This window comes from Cucumis melo, chromosome 12 (genome assembly GCF_025177605.1).
Source record: "Cucumis melo cultivar AY chromosome 12, USDA_Cmelo_AY_1.0, whole genome shotgun sequence".
Lineage (NCBI taxonomy): Eukaryota > Viridiplantae > Streptophyta > Magnoliopsida > Cucurbitales > Cucurbitaceae > Cucumis > Cucumis melo.
The window spans coordinates 22,362,709-22,387,303 of record NC_066868.1 but is presented as its reverse complement, the minus strand read 5'-3'; the positions used below and the strand labels follow the sequence as shown (position 1 = coordinate 22,387,303).

The 24,595-nt window shown below is 28.4% G+C and overlaps 3 protein-coding genes across 3 annotated transcripts; 1 reads left to right on the top strand and 2 right to left on the bottom strand.

Annotated features, from left to right (window-relative positions):
* The first annotated feature begins 2,059 nt into the window (after positions 1 to 2,059).
* LOC103487682 (gibberellin 2-beta-dioxygenase-like) lies at positions 2,060 to 3,603 on the top strand. Its single transcript, XM_051080523.1, has 3 exons — positions 2,060 to 2,559; positions 2,663 to 3,008; positions 3,262 to 3,603. Exons 1-3 carry the CDS (start codon positions 2,159 to 2,161, stop codon positions 3,523 to 3,525), a joined length of 1,011 nt encoding a protein of 336 aa, XP_050936480.1. The 5' UTR covers positions 2,060 to 2,158; the 3' UTR covers positions 3,526 to 3,603.
* A 3,901-nt stretch (positions 3,604 to 7,504) lies between these two features.
* Positions 7,505 to 9,842, bottom strand: LOC103487695 (uncharacterized). Its single transcript, XM_008446118.3, has 5 exons — positions 9,539 to 9,842; positions 9,205 to 9,348; positions 8,862 to 9,101; positions 8,719 to 8,778; positions 7,505 to 7,879 (listed from the first exon to the last, which is right to left on the bottom strand). The coding sequence occupies exons 1-5, from the start codon at positions 9,647 to 9,649 to the stop codon at positions 7,775 to 7,777; spliced, it is 660 nt and encodes a 219-aa protein (XP_008444340.1). The 5' UTR covers positions 9,650 to 9,842; the 3' UTR covers positions 7,505 to 7,774.
* Positions 9,843 to 21,777: 11,935 nt separating this feature from the next.
* On the bottom strand, positions 21,778 to 24,381 carry LOC103487689 (glucan endo-1,3-beta-glucosidase 14-like). The gene is made up of 4 exons (XM_008446104.2): positions 24,157 to 24,381; positions 23,728 to 24,038; positions 22,765 to 23,565; positions 21,778 to 22,024 (listed from the first exon to the last, which is right to left on the bottom strand). Exons 1-4 carry the CDS (start codon positions 24,197 to 24,199, stop codon positions 21,929 to 21,931), a joined length of 1,251 nt encoding a protein of 416 aa, XP_008444326.1. The 5' UTR covers positions 24,200 to 24,381; the 3' UTR covers positions 21,778 to 21,928.
* Positions 24,382 to 24,595: the final 214 nt, after the last annotated feature.

Sequence of the window (24,595 nt, the reverse complement as noted above, 5' to 3'; positions counted from 1 at the left end):
TTAAATGATTATCAAACATGGCTTACAATTTTAATAACATTTTCCTATGCTATTGTTCACACAAAGTTTCCGAAAAAACGTGCTTCGTAGAGTTGAACTTGTGTTGATGTTGATTATACTGGGATGTGGTTCGTTCTCTAGTATTTGATCATCTAATTCTCTATCGGTTGAATGTCTATGCTTGACTTGAGAAAGCGGAAAATGTCATGTTCTTGAAGTTTGAGTCTCGGAAGAAAGTTTGTATCTTCAAAGGAACTTCAATATTCGAGGATTGTCGGCTTAAGAAGTTAGGGAGTCTTTTGGTTCTTAGAAGAATTCTCTCCATACAATATAGAGTAAAAAAATTTCCTTCAAATGAAGAGAACTCCTCTATAGGTTTTATGGATTTGGGTTTTCTTTGCCTATGAATCAAACTCATGGACTCAATCACATAGATATAGGTCATATTTAACATTTGGGCTAAATTAAGCTTATTGTTGGGCTTAATTGAACTTTAGCTTAAATAAATAGTATTGAATTGGACCAAAATAATTAACTTGATGCAACGATGATGAAAACACGTATCATCATCAGAATAGATCGTCTTCAATTTCAATTTAGGACACATGTCAACTTTTAATTAATCTCAAATTCAATTATTTTCAATTTCAGTTTGGGACACATGTTAACTTTTAATTAGTCTCAAATTTAATTATTTGTATTTTTGTTATCAATGTGATAAATGACGTGATAATTTGCGATAGGTCTAAAATTTCTCATTCACCTTAAAAAAAATTCATATAATTTCAGATAATTATATAAAATGTTTGTTAAGAGTTGAAAATTTGGAGAAAGTTATTTAATATCAACCAGTGAATTTAGGAGGTTTTTTACATTACTCCCATAAAATTAGTGAATGAACCTTTTAAAATTTTAATAGAAAGAGTTGTAAAATTAATTGCAGCATTAAATAAAACTTATGGTGATAAATTAATAGTTTATGGTGCAAGTTTTATAACAAGATCAGAATTAACCTCCTTGTTATGTATTTATTTATTTATTTACTTTTGTTTTTCAAAAGTTATATAAATAAACAAGCACTATTGATTGTGTAAGATCAAAAAAATTTTCTAACTAAAATTCATAGTATTATTGTAGGTTAAATGACTAAAATTTCAAATAAATTGATTTTAGTTGTAGCCTTCAAAAATATGTTAACAATATTTATTCTCTAAGCTTTAAACATAAAACAGTTTTGTTGAATATTTAAACAATCCCTTCTCGTTTATAAAAGTAACATTTTTTAAGAAAAGAATTATATCTATAGTAAATTCTAAACTTTTATTACTACATTAGAGTCTTCATCAATGATAGACTACTACATATTTTAGTATATTTGTAAAGTGGTTGAAAATTTTTAGTCAGTTCTAAATATTCTTATATTTTTGTACTGGGTTTTTATATATTTTTAAAAAAATTAAATTAACAAATGAATTGAAAAAGAAAAAACGTCATCACATGCAAATATATAATGAATTTGCAGAGAGAGTAAAATGATGAACGGGAAAAAAAAGTATTAAAGGGGAGCAGGCCATTGAAGTCTAAAAAATGGACAGCTCTTAAAAAGCATCAACGTCAAGATCAAAACTACTTCTTATTTTATTTTATTTTATTTTATTTTTATATTCTTTTTACCCTTGAAAAATAAAATTTCCAAAAAATAAAAGTAATATTATTTTAAATTATGGAAATTAATTTACCACAACAATTATAAATTATTGTTCTTTTATATACATTATTCCCCAAAAATGATATTATTTCTCATAAGTTTGGAAATATATTTGTATAGAGTCCCATTGGTTATTTCCCAAAAAGAAAAGCGTGTCCAATTTTTCTTTTTCTTTCTTCTACAATTTTGAATCCAAAAGATAAACATCAAAAAAAAAAAATGGAAAATTAATAACAAATAAATTTAAACCCAAATATTATTAATTAATTAATTAATTAATTAAAAAGAAAAAGAAAAAGGAAATAATATACTCATCCCCGATGGTATAAATACCCAAAGAAAGCAAAGAGAAATGCCTCCCTCATCCATTTCTTCATTCAAATTCAAACCATTTCTTCTTCTTCTTCTTCTTCTTCTTCTTCTTCTTCTTCTGCTTCCTCTTTTTGAATCATGGTTGTTCAATCTCAACTCGTGTTCGACCATTTTGCTCCGATCAAATCCTGTAAACGCACTGCTCTGTTCACCGGAATTCCGGTGATCAACCCCAAAGACCCAGAAGCCAAAACCCAAATCGTCAAAGCCTGTGAAGATTTCGGCTTCTTCAAGCTCGTCAACCATGGCGTCTCCGACGAACTTATCGCTGCTCTCGAATCCCAAACTCTAAAATTCTTCCATCTCCCTCAATCGGAGAAGGAAAAAGCAGGGCCACCCGACCCATTTGGATACGGCAGCAAAAGAATTGGCCCAAACGGCGATGTGGGTTGGATTGAATATCTTCTCCTAAATACAAAACCCCAACTCATCTCCCAAAAATCTATCTCCATTTTCCATGAAAATCCCGATATTTTCCGGTAAGAGAGAAAAAAAAAAAAAACAGAGTACTCTGTTTGTTTTTTGTTTTTTGTCTTCTTTGCTGTTTTTTTTTTTTTTTTTATGTGTTGAATCTTTTTGTAGGAGTTTGGTTGAAGAATATATATCAGCAATGAAAGAGATGGCTTGTGAAGTGCTGGAATTAATGGCAGAAGGGTTAAAGATTGAGAAAAGTGCTTTGAGTAAGCTGTTGAAAGATGAAAGAAGTGATTGTTGTTTTAGGTTAAACCATTATCCGCCATGCCCGGAGCTTGAAGCTTTGAGTGGAAGGAATTTGATTGGGTTTGGGGAACATACAGACCCACAAATAATATCTGTGTTGAGATCAAATAATACTACTGGACTTCATATTTGTTTAAGAGATGGGAATTGGGTTTCAGTTCCTCCTGATCATACTTCCTTCTTCATCAATGTTGGTGATTCATTACAGGTACTATAAATCTCTCCTCTTTTTTCTGTCTGTTTTTAACGTTACTTTCTTCTTGGAACCTTCTTCTTCTTCTTAGAATCTTTGGAGAAGTCAAAGATTGGTAGGTAGAGAATCACTTTCTTCCTCCCCTCACAAAAGGGTGTTGTTAAAAATCAAACTTAAGCTTTCAAATCAACTAATATAGATTTTCACTCGTTGTAACTTCGTCATTTTTTTTAATAAAGTGTATGTATGTTTTTGTTTGTGGTTGTAGGTGATGACTAATGGAAGGTTTAAGAGTGTAAAGCACAAGGTTTTAGCAGATCCAATAAAATCAAGGTTTTCAATGATCTACTTTGGTGGGCCACCATTGAATGAAAAGATTGCACCTTTACCATCACTATTGGAGGAAGGAGAGCAAAGTTTGTATAGAGAGTTCACATGGTGGGATTACAAAAACTCAGCTTATAAATCAAGACTTGGTGATTGTAGGTTAACCCCTTTTGAGATCAAAAATCTCACCCCTTTGTTGACCTAAAACCCAAAATACTTCCTTTTCAAAACTATGTCACAAACAATGCCAAAGAAATAGAAATAAATTAAAAATAAATAAAAAGAGAGAGAGAGAGAGATCGACCAGAGAGGTCCTTTTGGGATATTTTGAAAATATGTGAAATTTTTCTTGTCATTTCCTTCTTCCATGTGCTTATGGTTTAGAGTGAACAAAAGATGAAGAAATTCATAATCAAATGATAAAAATAAATGGATAAACGATAAGGGGAATGTTTAAATTAGAACATAGGTTTAAGGTAGAGATAGAGATGGGGTGGGATTTGGGATGGTTTAGGAAACAAATAGAATAGTTTTACTTTTTTTTTTTTTTTTTATTTACAATGTTCTTTTATATTTGTTAAATATTAGCTTTTGGGTTTAAATGTAAGAGTGAGGACAACCACCTTCCACCATCCAATTCCATTAATACACTTTTCATCATCACATCATCATCATGTCACCATGTCCAAATGACACCCTTTTGTGTTTTTCCCCAAAGTACCCCTTACTTCCAACTATACTTCTCATATATATATTATAATTCCCTTTTTACCATCTTGTATCAAAGCTTGTTAATTTCAATGTTATATATATTTATGTTTCTCTCAATTACCCATATCTCAAAATTTTAACTTTCTTCTTAAAATATGGAAATAAATCAGTTCATTGCTCACATTTACATAAAAAGATATGATGCAATATCAAATCTTTGTGTGTATGCTTAACTTTATTAACTAAACACATTATTTCATCTTCATTCTAATTCTAACTCAATAATTTACCATTTAAAAAATAGATAAATACGTTTTCATATTAAGTTTAAGATGGTTCATTCAACGTGAGTTATTTGCAATAATGGAACTAAAAACATGTTTTCCGAAATTGAAAAAAAGTTAAAAATAATAAGTTGTTAGTTTAGTCTAAATGCATGCTACCATAATTGAAAAATATTTAAAACATTGTGTTCGATTAGGATGGATATAAAAAAAAGTTCAAATCGAGTAATTATTTTTCTGGAAGAATTTTAGTAAACCAATGTGAAAATAACTTTGGAGGTACGTGTTTGAAATGAAAAGATAAATATAATAATGACGAAAGAAAGACTCATACGATTGTAAGGAGATGTAATTTCCAAACATAGAAACTCGAACCAAACATGTCTGAACTAGATTCTAACACCTAGATTCTATGAAATATCTATAAGAGTGTAAGTTATTAAATCTATGTCTAATTAAAATACACATTTTTATATTCTAAGCTCTTTCCTAAGAATGTTCTTATCAAATCGAGTTTTAAGTAAACCTTAAAGTGTTAGACTAAATTTTTATATTAATCTTGGTAATCGATCTAATTAACAAGAAAAAATAAATAAGTAAAAGCTTAATATGAAATTACAAATTTTTCTCCTCAATAACCTCAACTCAACTTTTGTTAAGGAGTGAAAAGCAACCATGCAAATATTTTAATAAGGTTATATGGACGACATGGTTGAGACCACTTTTAAAATTATTAAAATGATCACTTTTGTCACATATGAAATTACTTTGAAACATGATGTATTTAATTTCATTTCCAAATCATCAAAATTAGTTTCGAATGGCTAAAAACATATTTTACCACTTTTTAAAAAAAGAATAAAATGGATCTTTTATATTACCATTTTAAGTCGAACCTTGAATGATAAATTAATCACGATACCTTATCTCTAAAGAAAACTGAAGGTGAAGAAATGAGTTTCAGCATAATTTTCTCCTTATGGTGATGAATACAAAGTGCAGGATTGCACTTTTTATATAGCCTCAAATTGTCATCCATTAAAGGCTGAAATCAATATTGCAAAACATTCCCAAAATAACTACATCTACAAACCACATACTTTGAAGTTAATTCTCTCAAAAAAACAAATGATAGATTTTGTCGTCAGATTAAGAGTATTAGCAAATACATTCTAATATAAAAAAATTGCAGATATAGCAAAATTTAGAGATTCAATTCTATGAATCCATCAGATCATATTGTTGGTAGGAGTCTATCAATGATAAGACCATATATCATTAGTACAAGCCTATTATTAATACAATTATCACTGATACACTTAATTATCACATTTGCAATTTTTAAAAATATTGTTATATAAACTTAATTATTATCACTGTAATCAACAAAAAAAGGAAAAAAATCCTTTACTCGTTGTCTTCCAAATAATTTAAAACATTTTGATGAAAGGAAATATAACATCCTAATGTTTAAGACGCTAATAAGAGACATGATATAGCATCTCGATGCTAACAGTGAAGAATATAGTGTTCCTCTTTTCCATGTCGTTTTCATTGAATTGTAACAACGTCACGACGCTTTTATAATGTTAACGTGGCTAGCTTAGGTTGCCGATGACATCAACAACTACACTTTAGACTTTGCATTTACCTCAAACAATAATGGACAAAAAAAAGAATATATTAATTGAAGATGTTAGCTGTAGGAATATTCGAGAAGCATGAAGAAAGAAGAGAATATATAGAAATAGGAAGCATTAGGAAAAGGGAATATCCAAATATCAACATAAAGAAGAGTTAGAAAAAGAAGGGATGAAGCAAAGGGAGGGGGGGGGGGGGGGGGGGGGGGGGGGGGGGGAGTGTTCTAAGAAGCAAAGGTTTGAACGGTTGAAAAAGGAAATTGAATTTCTTTGGAAGAGAAATTGAAAAGAGAAAAGAAAGGGAATGATTGGGATAGGAGAAGAGAAGTTTATGACAACACAAAGTAAAAGTAAAGAGAAAGATTCTATGAGACATAAATGTGAAGGGCTAACACACAAATTTGAGTCATTTTCATACACCAAAGCAAACTAAATGGATTGGTAATTGGGCTATGGGGATTTGAATTTACAACTTTGGACCTTTTCTTTTGAAAGAGAAAAGGTCAAATCCTTTTCAATCACAACCTTTTCGATGCTCTACCTCCCTTGTTTAGTCACCTTTCTTCAATTTCTCCTAGTTTCTTCCACGACTCGTTTCTTGTCAACATTCATGTCTAATAGATTTTCGGAACGTCTAATTCTATGTTCTCACTAAAGATATATAATTTATAGATTTTTTTTGTCAAGAAAACTAGAATTTCACTTTTTTTATTGAAACAGCTGTATATAAGTATATATTTTTAAATAATTATAAATATACAAAAATTTATTTAAACCTATTAATAATAGATCATTAGAGTAGTAGACTTTAATATATTTATATTTTTTTAAAAATATTACTATACACATGATTATTATCATAAATTACTATCTTTTATTTAGCAACATAACTTTTATTCAAATATTTTAAAATACATATATATATCCTCACAAAAATATAAGTGAACTTTTAAAAAAAAAAAATTGCTAATTTCATTGAAATATTGAGGTTTAATTTGATCACAAATATCAATTTTAGTTTTCAGTTTTCTTGTAAAGTCGTAGATATAACAATGATATGATAGACTTTACTATAATACCAATAATATAATAGACTTCACTATCTAATTCTTTTTAAAACTATGTACTTAATTATTTTTTTAATCTAATTTGTATATAATTAAGTGTTTACATGAAAATAGAACATTTCGTGAGGCTCACAAAGAAAAAAACTTGGATGATAGACTTCTTCATGTAAAAGATAACAATTGACATTGATTGAGTGAAAAATCTATAAATCCACACTTCTTGAACAGAATCTAAACCCTAAGTCAGTCTCTTAAAATTATGTTTAATTAATTAACACAAAATCAATCACCTAAATATAAGTGGAACAATCCCCGATAAAATCAAACAATCTCCGAGGAGTAAAAAGAACCGGAAAAAAAAAAACTAATTCCTTAAAGACCATACCCAACTAAGGTAGTTTTAAGCAAAAAACCTACAAACCAACACATATGGAGCACACATTAATAAAAAGTATTTTTCCAGATCAAAGAATACCCAAAGAGAACCAAAACCACAATAGAATTAGCCCCTTCGTTTTCCTCATGGAAACAATGACAAAAACACTCAATATACCCATACAAAACAAAATATGAACCTTTTATAGATCAAAAGACCTAGAGCAAGTTTTATACAGCACTCACCTTCAGAACTTAAACAATCAAAAAGATTCAAAACCATAAATAGCAAGGCCAACTTGCAGTCCACTTATCTCATCCACCCAACCAGAATAATCATCCCTAAAAGATGTAACTACATTTGCCCTGGCGTTTTCTCAAGGGAACCCTTTAAGTGGATCAGCTGTCTTGCCGGTTCTGGCGTCAGTCCACGCCTTCGCTATCGTTCTTTTCATTTCATCATCTCCTTCATCGTACATATTCTGCAGTTTCCATGTCAGTCATAATAAATCAGCAATCACATAGAGATCAGTTACTAGTCTAAATATACGCACACAGTTTCTAGCTTATCCTAATTGCATTTAAGATTGTCATTTGTCAGTAGCATGTGTATCTATCCCAAAGAGCAGAGCGGAACAGAGCACAGCAGAACAGATACCCACATACATCATGCGTTGGAAATCAATTGAAAAGTTTGATTCTGAATTCGTTCAAAAGACCAACAAAACAGCGATAAGATCAAGAATCAGTTAGTTAGGCAGGCTTGATGTAACAATTCAGGTTCGTACTCTTTTCTAGCCCAATTATCGAGTTGGAGTGTCTTATCTTCCATAGATATGTGTCAGATGTGGTAATACTTCTTTATTGGCCAGCCTTCATACCCACATAGTCGTATCTCATGCCAATCTAACAACCAATCTAACAACCAATCTCAACCAGATGATCCAACACTTAATAATCTTGAAACACGCATCTCAATTAATCAGAGACACATTTTTTGTCAAAAAACTCATAATCTTACGTAGATAACGACCATTGGACTTTGAACATAACTTTAGCTTCTTCCGGCCCATCTATGTCACTTGAAAGAACATATCATATCATATCATCACCTTTATCCACTCTCTCCTCTCACCAAAACTAATGGTTGCTAATGTAATAACCACACCAAAGCAGGTAAATTACGACCACGAGCATAAATATGGAAGAAAATTTTAGGACCATCAACCCCCAACAGAACAATTAAATTGAAACAAAAGAAAAAGAAACATTCTTTCCTTTTTCCAAGCCATAAAGTCTGCGTAGGCTAAGAAGATATTACCTTCATTAAATCCATGATTCCTGCCATTGGGTCGCGTTCCTTATCAAGACCCGGCTTGAGCTGCAAGATGTAAATTAACAACAAATTTAGTTGATTAAATACATTAATTAAATCGTCAAATCACTATCTCTTAACTCACAGACCTTGTCCTCCTTCAAATTCAAATCTAACCAGTTCCCCTTTGAAGCTTTGTACAGCGTGATAACAGCCCGTGTTGGTTTCACAAGCAACTTACACTTCTCAGGAACAATCTCCTTGTTCAACTTAGGAATAGCAAACCGGTAATTCTTCCCTTTGACATCATGAAACTTGATATCAATCGATGACTGCTTGTAGTCAGCTTCAACTTTTTCTTGCTCAATTCCTTCCAACGATATATATATCTACACGCCCATTAAACAGATAAATGATAACGACATCCATCCGGGTGAGGGCGATAAAATCTAACATACTCTAATTTTCACTAAAGAGCTTAAAGTTTGTTACCTTCACTTTGTCATTGTCTTGATCCCAACTGAATCCAGGTAGTGGAGTATAAACAATGGGTGAATTGATGGGCACCTTGGCAACTGAAGTAGAAACAGGAATAGGAGTGGGAGTGGGAGTTTGTGGGACAGACTCTTTCGATAACTGATTGGACATAACAATAAAACTTAAATCAGACAGTAAAATACCAAGGATTGACTTACATTTTGAAAACCCAATAACAAAATATGATATTGAGGCCGTAAATCAGGTTATAGAAAATGAAAGACAATGAGAGTAAAATTTATTCAAGTAGTGGAAATGAATAAATAGAAAAAGAGGGAATAAATAGGACCTGCTCTAAGGTGCGAATCTGAGAGGAAATGAGAGAGACGATGCGAGGCCGCTTGGCGATGGTGTGGAGGTGACGAAGCTCTTCCAAATCAAGAGAAAGGTCTTCCGCCATAATGAAGAGTAGAGTAATGTGTTTGGAGGTGGAAATGAAAGGAAGAAGATGAAGGGTTAATTGTGCGGACAGGGGATTGCGTGGTGTGTGGTAATTGGAATCGGAAATTTGTAGAAGGTACGAGGGTTTTGTTGAAGCCAAGGTTTTGGATTTGCTTAGAAGGTTCTCGATTCTACTCTTCCTAATTGTCAATCTTTTTTATTGGAAAATTATTTCTCTCTTCCCTTTCTAATTATAATTAAATTTTCCGTTTCAAAATTTGAGATTGATTGCACCAGTTTTTTTAAAATACCAAACGAAACAACAATTTTGAAAACGAAAAAGTTCATAAAATTTATAATAAAAAATATAAAAAATGTCCTAGTTAACATATCGTTAATAACCACACGCGTGTGTATAATTTTCTTCTAAACGATCATGATACATACTCGTATAAAAAATGATACACGATCGTATAGGTAGTATCAACACAATCGCATAACTTTTTTTAATGGTGAAAAATGCTTGAAATCTAAACAATTGTGTTAACCACGCTGAACGATCGGGTTGATTATGGTACGAGATCGTTTCATTATATCCATATAATCGTGTAGCTTTTTTTAAACGATGGGAAAAAACTTCCATCTAAACGATAGTGTTGACCATGTTAAACCATTGTGATGGCTAGGGAAGCAACCGTAGATGAGCTAAAGAAATTTGGAAGATGAGATGAATAAATTGCAAAAATGAAGAAAGAGAAGTGACGTCCGCAATATCAAGAGCGAATATGAAATTTATGAAAATAATTTACAAGTTTTATGGACTTTTTGACTTTGTTGGATGAATCGTAAATATTTTAATATTTTATTATATTTATAAAAATTAACATTGATTTTATCGTTTAGGTTTTGTAATTTTATTCTTAGCATTTAAGTTTTATTTCGATTTAGTCATATTAGATTTTTTAAAAAGAAAATATACATTTGAAAAAAAATCAGGAAAACGAGTCATTTTGAAACAATTAAATAAAATATTGTAATTGAAATCTATAATGATAACCAACCTGAACTTAGCTAACTTATATTTATATGTACTTGTGGACAAAAGATTTTAAGTTTCTCTTGCATTTATTAGGATACCTTCCAAAAAAATTTATAATGATAGAAGTTTTTACTTCTGAATTAATTACCATTGATTTGTAACTTGAACATTAAATCATATGAAAAATAACTAATAGAAATATCAAGAATCTTTTATCTTCTTTGAAATTTTAATAGAAATATTGATTTCCATAGATATTTCTTTAAAAAAACAAAATACATTAATAAATAAATATTTTATTGTTTTTAAATGGGTAGATACGTCTATAATTATATTATATTTCAATTAATAATATTTGGATGATTATTTTTTATTTTCTAAATTTTTATACATTATATATTGGAACCCCTTATTCATTCTTCATTCTTCATGAAAATATTTAACATTTCCATATAAATTTAAAACTATAACAATACAAAACAAATTTATTACCTTTAAGTCAAATTCAAAACATTTTTAAAAAGTATTGTTTCTAGATTTTATTTTAAATTTTTAATAAAAATTAAATTCAATTAGAAATTCAGACAACAAAGAAATATAAATGAATAATCAAATGAATAAATAAAATAAGAAGAAATATAGATAAGTTGGACACATAAGATCAGAGTAACAAAAGAAGAAGAAGAAGAAGAGGAAGAAGTTACAGTCCCACTTAACAAAAAACAAAACCCTTTTTATCTAATTATTTTGGAAAGAATAATCTAAATTAACCCAACTTAGTCTTTAATTGGTTGCTAATGTAATAACCAAAGCAGGTCAATGTAAACAAAAAAAAAAATAATAACAAATTTATAAAAATATGATTGTAAATGGCATAATCGTTGAAAATATTTACAAAATACAGCAAAATTTCGACCACCATCAATGACGATAGGTACCAATAGCCGACTTTTATCAATACTTTTCAATATCAGTTATAGAGATCGATAGAAATCTATCAATAATTATCATTGATATTTTTAAAATTTTACTATATTTTGTATATATTTTGCTTCATTTTGCTATATTTTAAAAATTTCTAAAAGTTTATAACAACTTTATAACTGACATTTTATAAGTTAAATTTTTAATTTGATTGAATTGCACCTTGTATTTAAAAAACGTGAATGTACAAAATTATTTGTTAAAACAAATATAACTCAAATGACATTTAGTATGTACTGTAATTATTTCAAAGTGAGAAGTTTGATTTTCTCACTCCTACACAATATTGTGAAAAAAATGTAAATATTTATTATAGCCTTTTAAAATATGTAAGAATTTCTAGCTTCTAATAAGTTATCGTAACTAATCTATACAGATCTAATTATTTAACTAGATTAATTAAGGAATCTAACACTTATTAAAAGATTACAAATTTGAGTTCTCTCCCCTCATATGCTATTTAACTAGAAAAATATATTATTATTACTACAATATGTGTTCAAATTTGATGTGGATAGAATTTTAGAAATAAATGTTAGAATAACTTCTTTCTATCTTAAAAAATGAAAAAAGAACTATAACCCTATAATTTAGTAGTTGATTTTGTACAAAAGAAGATTTTGATTTGTACAAAAGAATCCATCTAATTGATAGTTGTCCATTTTTGGAATTTTGTTGCTTTATATAAAGGGTATATGGTTTAGTGAGAATTGAAATGAAGATAAAAGTTGCAATATTAAGGTCTGACTTAAGAATAAAGTATCTTTATAATTATTTCTACTTAAAATCATTTACTAAAAATTATTTTAAAGTTATTTTAAAATGGTTATCAAACACTTCTATTAAAAATATTTGACTTGTTTTCTAAATCAAATACTTAGAAAATGTTGAGAAACATCTACTTTTGGACAATTATCCAATTTATCTCCATCAACACTCTTAAACAATAAATTTTGAATGGTCAAAGTTCTCACGAGTGTTGTGACTATGGATTGTGTGATTGAATAGAGTAAGATTACAACTAAAGTAGATTGAGAACAATAATAATTAAGAAGAAGGGAGAAGATAGAGCACAAGAATTTTATGTGGAACACCCCTAAATAAGTTAGGGTAAAAACCACGAATAATGACAGAAGAATTAATTATATAAAATAAGAGTTGCAAACTTTCTTTCTAGGAATACAAAGCTCTGTTTAATAAGTTCTTTCTATTTTATACCTCACGCTTAAGTTGTTAGAGATTTTGGGATGGTTTGGCACCATGAGTCCTCACGTATTCCAAAAGATATTTGGTCATCAAACAAATCCAATGACTCTAATTTGTGACGTTTATGATCCAATGACCATAAAGAAGAAGGTTCTCAATTCTACTTTTCATAATTACCAATTTTTTATTGGAAAATTATTTCTTTTTCTTTTTCCTTTCTAATTATAATTAAGTGTTCAGTTTCAATATTTGAGATTGATTTTAGGGGTTTTTTTTAAAAATATAACAAATCGACAAAATATTTATAAGAACAATTTTGAAAATAGAAAAAATTTAATAGGTTTACAATGAAAAGTACAAAAAATGTCATAGTCAATACACGATTAGTCGGTCACATGCGTATGTATAATTCTTCTTTTGAACAATTATGATATGCATCGATGTAAGAAATGATACATTCTCCCCTCTTAAAACTAAGCCCATGGGTAGACATATCCAAGTTAGGCCTGCCTAGTATGCCTTGGACATTGATTCGTTTGATCTATGGACAAATTTTAGCCCATAGACCTAACTTTTAGTTTCAGAGAACACCACCCAAATATTACCAAAATCTTTTGAAGTTTGTAAGAATAATTAGGGAAGTTTGTGGTTGAGCAATATCTTTTGTGGTAAAATTCTCTATCCATTTGCATACTTCCACTATAGTTGTGAATGACAATGGTTAAAATGTAAATTAGCTAACTTCATATCAATAATAATAATAAATGTCATCCTGAAAACAAGAGATTCAATAAAAACATAATTATATTTTATGTTTTTAGACATGGTGGCAGATTCAAAAGTTAGATTATAGTTTTAAAAAAATCATTTAAATGTGTTAAATATTGTATATTTATAAATCATAAAACTAGTCTTTACTTATCCACTAAGATTAGTGATAATAAGCTATTACCAAAACCAAAAGGACTAAATTTTAGCTATAAACCATAGAGTCTAAATTCTATCATCTTAAAACCACATTGATCAATTTTATAATTTAATCTAAAAATTTATGTAATTATTATTTTGTATTATTATATATTACAATAATACATTACATAATACATATTATATTTAAGAAAATGAATTGAGTCGATAAGATGACATATTGTATTTTTAAATGTTTTTATATATATGTATTTAATATACAATGAAACATTAAAAAAAATGTTTTTAAAATTTACTTTATTTGGATCACATAATCTTAAAACTGTTTTCAAGAATGAAATCTAAATCGTCTGTCAAATGTTAAGGGATCCAATTTGATCATCTTATTCTAGATATAACTTCCAATTATTCTACATATAAGAACACACTATTTATCTATTAAATTGGCTCATGAAAATCTTTTAGTACGGTCCGTAAAAAAACTCGAATCATAGGACTCTTAAGATCATTTGATAAAGTGAGGTTTTATAGATGCTCAAAAATAAAGAATGCCTAAAAGTAGAAAACATGGGAACAAAATTATTGAGAATCAAAAGTAACCATGTTTGGTTGTGAATGAAAATATTATGGCTAGAACCTTTGTAAAATTTTAATAGATTAGTTGATAAGCAATAAATTCAATTCAAAGTTTTAACCAAAATTAATTATTTAGTAATTAAAAATAATGTTAATTAAATTATTAATCATAAATACTTGAAAAATAAATCATTTATAATTAAAGTTACGTGGTTTAATCATTTGATGGAACAATATTAATTAATAAAACAACCAGTTTGAGTTTGAGGAAATATATATATATATATATATATATTAAAAACCAATGAATTGCAATTAATTGATGAAATGAGATTGTCTACACAACTTTTTGATTCGGGGTGTGATTATTAAAGAAAGAGGAAGGGATTTCTTTTCTTTCTAATATTTATATATTAACTGAGCTATATGTTCCATTTGAGGGTAATAAATTTTAATGGTTAATAAATGAAAAATTACAAAGGGGAAAAAGAGGTGGGATTTATATATCCCTTACACTATTATATATACACACACTGATCTCCTTTACACTGTTTTGAATATAGTATTAAAGTTAAAGATATTAACAACATGAATCTATCCTCTTTAGTAATTTATAAAATATTTGGCAATTAACAAAAGGGATGATCAAGTGAATCTTTTGACACATATATCATTATAATGAATTTCCAATGTTCAATGCATATGCTTCTCTTTCTTTACATTAAAAGTATCATTATTAATTAGAAAATAAATGAGGCTATTTATAATATATATGGATTATATATGTTCATGAAAGAAAAGAAAAGAGAAAAAAAAAAAAGCCAAAGGAAATGATTCATTATTATTTTATCATGTATATTCCAAGTTCTTAAAAGTAAATTAACCAAAGAAAAAAAAAGTGTGTGTGTTTTTGTTTTCTATTATTATTATTAGGAAAAACAAAAAAGTGTTGCAAGGTGATATAAATGGTTGGAGCAAGAAAACCACATGAAAATTGTAGTGAAAATGTCAAGATATATCAAAATTTCATAGGTAACTTTTTGGGATCCTACCACAAAAATATATTTTAATTTAATAAAGAAAAAAAAATATTACGTGACAAATTGTAGTAATATATATATAACTGAATGCAACCATACAAAGATGATAATGTAATACTAACTAATTTATTAAATTTCTATTGATATCTTATTTCTACATGCTCGTGGGTCTAATTATATCATCATTTTCATTATTATCTTCCTCAATATCTACCAAACATAAAAACAAAATAATAAGCAACAAGATATATCATGCAAACAAAGATATTGTGCAACTGAGCCATATATCGTTTGTAATATGTATAGTAAAAAATTAATAATTCATGTTTTGTATAAAAAATATATATTACGTGTCAAAGTTATTAATCAAGTAATTGTACGAGGCTAAACAAAGATTGATCATCTCTAGCATTTGAATATTTTTCTTAGTTATCCCCAAAATACAAAGTTGAAAACAATGCTCTAACGGTGAACACAAAATTTGACTATTAGTTTAGGGTTTTATTTCTCTTAATAGAAAGAGTAGCATTTGAGTACATTCTCAATTTCATCCGATCATATATAAACAAATAAATTCAAAAAATGTATTAAATCAACATATGACAAATTGAACATAAAATATTAAAGATCCTACACTTAGGTTAGCTCGTAAGTTTTAAAATATTTATTTGACGTTGTATAGTCTTGAAATAGAAAAATGTTGCCCTATAAAAAAAACTCATAGATAGCACTTTTGACATATCTCTTCTATTGAACATGCTATGCAAAAAAAAGGAAAAGAGTTTATGGATATGAAAATGAAAATTGCTCTTATCCATGCCTACCTAAATGCATATAGATTTCAAACCTATACTCTTTGTCATAGCCTAAAGTCTATATACATATTTACATATATATTTTTTTAATAATTTTGTCTCTCACATTTATTTTTCTAGAAGCATCCTTCAGTACCTTACTCTTTCTAATCAACAATTTAATTGGTGGAAAAATTGATCTAACATCAACTTTTTAGGATGATGATAAAGATTTATACCAATCCAATAAAATTGATTCTATACATTATAATATTAATTAATGTACTTTTATCGATCCGTTTATGTTTTTAAGTCGATAGATTATCTGATATCAGAAATTTCGTGTTTAAACTTTGTAATAACATTTCTTACCTAATGTTTAGTCTTGTTTCCATTTATTAGATTTTCATAAATTTCAATAATTTTTAAGTTACAATATGATCTCGTTTTTTCTTACTTTTTTTTAATTCTTGATTTAAAGTCAAACTATCTATTTTGGTTATCAAAAGAGATAATGGGGTGTAAATTTTTAATGTAACTTCAAGATCAGTGTTCTTAAACATCAATCTAATTGATTAACCCAAAGACAAAAGAAAGGTTTGATAACAACATTTTAAAAAACCCAATACAAGAAAAGAAAAGGCAAAAAGAGAAACCCTTTACTTAATCAAGATGATTATTGAAATATAGGTGAGGTGTCCCATAAAATTTGTGGAAAGGCACATGTGCACCCATGTTGGTTGGTATTACAAATATAGGCCAATCCTCATCATCATCTTCAAAGGCTGACCTTAAATTGTCTGCCCTTTCATCCCTAACCATAGATCCATAGCAAAAAAGAAACTATTTTCTCAGTGAAAGGCACTTCCGAACAACCAATCTTTGGTTTTTTGACCAAGAATAAAGCACTTTTGGCCGACCACTATCACCTTCAACATGATAATTTAAAACACATTTCACTACAATATGCAATGTCCCTTCACTTTTCAACACTTTTCCATTATTTTCCCCCCTTTGTCTTTGAGGGATGTTTCTTTTTGTATAACACTAATCTTAATCTCTCTATGTAAGTGTTTAACAATTGATCTACATGTGCGGATCAAAGACCAAGATTTTATAGTAGAAACAGAAATTCTTTAGGTTAATCGATTAGGTCAGTACTTTCTCAAAAAAGTTGAGTGTTTGTTTGTCATAGTCCTATAAAATTTAATACTATATGTGCTTGAGGATGTCGACATAATTTCATATTTAAATTAGGAACATCTTAAGAGATGTTTTATGTTCGGTGTATATTAAGTAATAACTAATTATATCTCTCTATAGATCTAAAATTAAAACTCTTGAAAATGTCGTAAAAGAAAAAGTAGACAATAATTAATTTAGAAATATATGAAGGTGATCATTCACATTTTTCTAAGTACAATAAACGTGGGGTAGGAAATTGAGCCTCCACCACACTAGGGATGAAAAAATCATGTCAACAATATCACTGATTCAAGCTCTAGTTTGTTGTTTTAATATGAAATATATAAGATCATTTTCAAATATAGCAAAATATCATAATATATATTATAATTAATCGTGATAAACTAAGATAGAATATTGCATGCATCTATTTGTATCATAATATACACAATAATATTCTATCTTGATCTATCGTAAATAAAATGTGATATTTTATTATATTCTATAGATATATATTTTTAATTTTGTCATTTAGAATAATTTTAGAAACGCATGTATGTATATTATTAAAAAAAAAAAGGAAAAAAACTATTTATGATATGTGGATATTGATGGGTTATTTCTTCTTTTATCTTATATTAGTAAACAACGCGTGTGATGCACGTGAAAATCACACACGAAAAAAATTATAATTTTAACTTAACTTTATAAAATTGGAACAATCATTTCAATATTCTCCAAATTCATCATCATCTTCTTCTTCTATGTCTCTTTGTTTTTCCATCGATCAGATGTTGAATTTGATTTGTTTGCACAATTCAAATTTTATTTCTTAACATCTTGAACTTACACATTGCAAACTTGACCATCTACTCTCTATATATCCAAATAAAGTGGAAAATAGAAAGGTTGTTAGTTGTGTAATAACATATAGAATTATGTAAATGTCAGTCATATTGTGGAAGATGAAAAAGTTACATTATGATTCTAATAATATAGAACATTAACTAATATCGGTTATGAAATCAAAACCTTTTTTTAATAAAGAGATAAAAAGTTAACAAAATGTAACTTTTATCTTGTTGAATGTGAAAATGAGCACAAACATTAAATCTATGTAAATAAGAAAATTGTCACTAAAGAAAAGCTAAAATAAAGTTATAATGAAAGGGTAAAAACATCCACCAAAATCATATTTCTTTTCAAATTATATATGTGAAATCATAATTTTTTTAATGATTTTGTAGGTTAAAAAGTTAAAGAAAAGATTTTAATATTTCTTGCTTTACACATTTTATTAATTTTAGGTACACTTTATAAATTTCAACAATATTTACATTGTCTTAACAAAATCAAAGTATAGGTCAGTCAACCATTTCATTAATAAAATAGCTTTGACAAAAAAAAATTAAATGAAGAAAATAATATGAGCAAGATTCCATTAGTTACATTAAAAAAAATTCTCAATATTACATAACTTAAACATAAGAAGCATAGACATATGTACCTGCCAACCACGAAGTTGGTGGTTCAAGTTTTTCTAACTTTTGTCGTGCACTAAAAAGAAACCTATAAATGAAGGAATATACACAAGAATACTTCTATATACAAAAAAAAAAAAAAGCAACAAAATAAAATAAAAAAATAAAAAGACAAAATTAGAAGAAAATAGAAAAGCATGATTTGATTTCTTTTTCACCCTTAGCATTCTGTTGTGACTTGTGAACATGAATGAAAAAATTGGGATATTTATATCCAAAGATTTGGAAAGAAAGAATTTGAAAGGTTGCAAAAGATACAAAAAGAGTTAATATGGGATAAGAGAATGTGAATAGTTGGGAGATCGAAGATTAAGGGAGAGAAAGAAATGTGAATGGATCTGGATAAATTAAAATAACATAATTAATTGGAGAGAAAAGTTTTAAAATTTTGAGAAAATTTATAATAAGGAGATTAAAAGTTGACAAAATGTAACTCGAAGTGAAAATGACTACAAAAATTAAATCAACATGACAAAATTACCACTAATGCAAAACTAAAAAAACTTATAATGAAAAGGTAAAATGAGACTATAAAGTTTCTCCACCGCCCTCCTTTCCTTTTAGATATACTATAGATTACTTCTCACATTTTTTATCTTTCATAGATTTGCAAGTAAAAGGTATAAGATCAAAAGCTATATATATATATATATATATATATTCTTATAAATAACAACAATTGCAAAGTGGATTCCACGTCCCATAAAAGGAATAAACAAAATTTATTTCTCCCTTTTTGCAGACAACGATGCAATGTATTAATACAAAAAATAAACCTAAATATCTTGAGATGATGCTATGAGAGCAATGAATTGAGAATATAAAGGTATAGTAAAGGTTCCAATTGTGCACATCAAAAGAACAAGAGAATATTTTAGAATAATCAAACTAATAATTGAGCTCACATTTTATCTTTTTTTTCAGGTGAAAAGTTTGATCTCCCGTCATCTTTGTACTAATAAGATTACTTAATTGAGAAAAAAAATAAATCTCCCATAGTCTTTACAATTTTTTGTACTAATAAGATTATTTAATTAAGAAAAAAAAAATAAAATATTTCTAGATTGAAAAGGTATTTATTACATTTCAACCTTTAAATTTCTATAACTTATTAGGGATGGTTATGAGTTAATGAAAATAATTGATTATTAATTAGGTCACACTTGTGTAAATAAATAAAATACACTATACCTCTAAAACATGGTGGTTTAGTTGAATTATACCCTTAAACTCTCAAATTTAAAAATTAAGCTCCCAAACTTATGCAAATATTATTAGAAGTGGACAATCATACTTAATTACACAAATGTATAAGTTGTAATAATTTTATAAGTTTGAAGTTCAAATTTTATCATTCGTGTAGATCCAATTTCAATCATTAAGCTAAGTTTGAAGGTTTAATTTTAACAATTTTAGAAGCTTAGGAGTCTTAGTTTTACAATTGAAAGAATAAGAGTGTAATTACAACTTGTATCATACTTCGAGGATGGTTTTTGCAATTTACTCAAATAAAAATGAAACCGTTTGTTTACCTATATGTCCTACTCATATTGAACTGTGAGAGTTGTCGTCAAATATGTAACATGCAATTTGATTGAGAAACAGAAGGTACTCAATTTGATTGTACTTGAAAGTTACGTTGAACCTACTATCTTTACTCTCTGATCATTATATATATTATTTTTATAACAATATGAAAAGTAGAATCTATCATATTTTTTGTCACTACCATTGTCATTATTGTTAGGTCAAATAGTAACAATAATGGTAATACTAATGGTGAATGTGACAAATGCATAATTATACCAATTTTTATTATGAATCGATAGATGTAACCTAAATTTAATTTAGATGCCTACTCTCCCAACCAAACCTTCATGGTCATGTTCTCTTTTCATGTTTACTTTTTTAGTATTTTCAGTTAAATTAAGAATTTTTTTTAAAGAATAGTTTGGTATTAATATATTCTTCTTTTTCGAAAAAGAAAGTTTGGTATTTTATTCTATTTCTTTGTTTTAAGAAACTTTATCAACATCATATAATACAACTTTTAGAAATAACTAAAGTTTTTTCCCTTTTTTACTCCCAATTTTTGAGTGGTTTGCATTTAGTTTGATTATTTTGTGATTTGTTTTCATAAAATAATAATATTTTTTTTTATTACGATAAAGTGGATAGATTTAAACCAAGTACTTATCGTCAAAGAAACACATCTATACGTCAATTCAATAGATATAGATAGTTTTTTTAAAATGTTATTTAAACCTTTTTATTTCTGTTTTACTTAAGAAATTTATAAAGAAAATTACTAAATATTAAATTTAACGAGTTTTTAAAAGGATCATTTTCAAATCTAGCAAAATTTTATCTATTGTTGATAGAATGTGATATTTTGCTATATTTGTAAATATTTTCAACAAATTTATCATTAAATCAATTTCCCTTCTTAAAAGTAAAATTTTTATTTTTGTGATTTAATATTTGTGAGAGCAAGATTTTTTAAGGACAATTGTGGATGGAACTTCAATCCTTAGAAAAGAGATATATATCATGTCAATATTACTAAACTAAAGTCATTTTGACACCAAATCTAAAAATTTAAAAATATGTCTAAATACGTTTATTTATATATATATATAGACTTAGCTTCACTTGATGATTGAGAATTTAAGAATAGAGAATGATACAACCTAAACGTCTAAATTCAGTCATTCAATAAATATATATAACTTTATTACAAAGAGAAAATAATAAATAAAAAAGAAAACTCTTTATTTAAAAAATTGGAAAGCACACATCAATATTGAAGTGTGTAATTTGTGAAAGTTTGGATGGAATGTATATAATCTTGAAACTAATAATGAACTATTTTAAAGATTTATTAAAACTACAAGAACTAAATTTGAACATTTAAAAAAAATAAAATAAAAGAACTATAATATAATATAATAAGTGTAGAGATGATGAAAAAAGAATTACTTTTTCATAATATAATTAACCTAAAATTTAAATATACAATGGTCTTCTGATAAAAAGTTGATAGGTGAGCAAATACACAAACATCCAGTACACCAAGCTTTGATAATATCCCATGCTTGCACCCTGTTGTTCAATTCAATTTCAATTTCAATTTCAATTTCAATTTCAATTTATTTCCAACCAAAAAGAAAAAAAAAACAAAATAAAACTAAATCAGCTTTTGACTCAATGAAATTGAATAAATAATCTTGGATTTATATTTATTTATACAAACAGCCAACATTCCATTGGCTCTTATTACAATATAATTTCCATGTAAAAATAAATAAATTACAAGTTTAATCCCTAAAATTCTGAGTTTGTATCTAAAAAGTTTATAAACTAAAAAGGAATGTTTAAAAGGTGTTTGGGTCTAAGATCCTATTTTGACGACCATTTCATTTGTTGCTTTTGAAGATTAATCTTATAATAATTTATGAACGTCAATTTATAACATAAAAACAAGTTTTTTTTAAAAACTCTTCTTTTTTAGTTTTAAAAAAAAATGGCTTGATTTTAAAATATATTCTTAAAAAGAAATAAGAAGGATTGATTTTTAAGAACTTAAAGCAAAAACCAAATAGCTATCGAAGATGATCTAAATAGTTGATTTATGGTTCTGAAATAGGTGTTTGTGACTTTATGAACAACCGGTGACTAAGGAACCTATTCAACACCTAACCGAAACAAATTTGAAATCTAAAACCACCCCATTAAACATTCTTCAAAGTTTATAAACTAAAAAGACACAAACTCGAGACTTTAGGGACTAAACCGAAAAGAATAAAAGAAAGAAACGAAACAAACATCTAAGGATGGGTTACCTTTGAATTTGTGGAAGCAGAGGAGGTAAGAGAAATAGAAGAAGGTGAAAAGGAGGAAGAAGAAGGAGAAGAAGGAGAAGAAGAAGAAGAGGAGGAGGAGGAAGAAAAGCCGTTAAAAGAAGAAAGTCCAACATTATAAACCATAGTTCCATCAGGTTGAAAGAGCCCATAATTCCTTTCAGAAGTAGGCCCAGGTTTCATATCTTCATTAAACAATGCAAACAGATAAATCTCAAGTCTCAAATTAGGTCTCAAAGGAGTTCCTTCATTCCTCATTTGTCTCCTCAACAAATTCCTATTATACTCAGCCGCATTCTCAACACAGGCCCCTGTTTCATCAGGATCCCCTTTCGATGGCCAACCAGTTTCTGATATTCTTACTTCAATTCCACCGAAACCCATTTTCGCCATTGCGAAAAGAACAGCATCGGCTTGAGCATAAAGCATGTTATCATAACGAAGATTGGTGAATGGGTCCATCATTCCCGGGTTTGGGTTCAGTAAAACGTATTGTAATGGGATGGAATCTGGGTTGTCTTTGTATGCGAAATACGGGTATGCGTTTATCCAAAATGGGGATTTTGTTGTTGAGAGGAATTGAAGGAATTGTGACATGATTTGGGTTATTTCTGGCTTGAAACTTCCGGCGGAGGGTGGGTAGGATTCTTGTAAGACGGCTAAGGAACTTGGGGTTGAGATTTTTATGGTGGTGTCTAAGCCTAGTTGGGTTAAGGCTGTGTGGATGCTTAATATGGCTGGGACTAGTGTTTCCATTAATGTCAAGTCGTCATCTGTGAATACCTGTTCGTTGAATGACATCCTAAGTAAGTATGAAGTAAAAAAATGAGGTTGAAAGCATAAATTATGAAATAGAACTCAAATGCAGAATTCATATTCTAATTCTCCAAAAGTTTAAGATAGGGTAGAAGAAAGGGGAGGAGAGAGAGAAGGAGTTAAACTAACCTCATTACCAACTGCAATCCCAGTGATTTTAGTTGCAGGTACATAAGGCTTGATACGAGAAGTGACCCATTGGAGGGCTTGTTGAGGGTCCATAAGTTGGGCCAACATTTCATTCTCAACCGTCACAATAATCTCAACTTTAGAGTTAGCAAACGCCGACAATATCTCCGGATTGGTGTCGTAGATTCTCACTTTTGTAATCCTCAATGCCGTCAACATATCCAAAACCTTATCAGGCGATGGTAAATTATTCCCAATTTGTCCGTAGTTTATCCCCAACGACGTAACTCCTCTTAAACCACCCCCAAACCCTAATCAAAATATACAAAAACCCACAAATGATTATTTCTCAAAAATTCAAATTACGAATAAAATCATGCATATGGGTAATAATATTCAAAAAGGAAAAAGGGAATTAGATTAATATACCTGATAAAGAGAGGAGAAAGAGAAGAAGAATATGGAAGAACATGGCATAAAATTGAGAGAGAGAGAGAGAGAGAGAGAGAGAGAGATGATTAGTTAGAGAAAGAAGAGGGAAATAATAGTAATAATGATGATGATGAGAAAGAAATAAAATGAGAATTATTAGAGGGAATTTCAATTCCTTTCTTTTCTTGGTTTGGTTTTTTTGGAATTGGGTTTTGGTTTGCCTTGTGAAAATGAGCTTTATATATATATATATATGTTTTGAATTATTATATAAGAATGGGGAATTTGGAGTGTAGTTGTCTTTACAGCCACGCCAATTCAAAAGCATATATTATACACCAATTTTCTAATGTATTTAAATAATCATATGTCCGTCGTCAAAACTTTCTTCGCATAAAAGCAAAAGGGGGATAGAAGGGAAATCCCATTTTGTGGT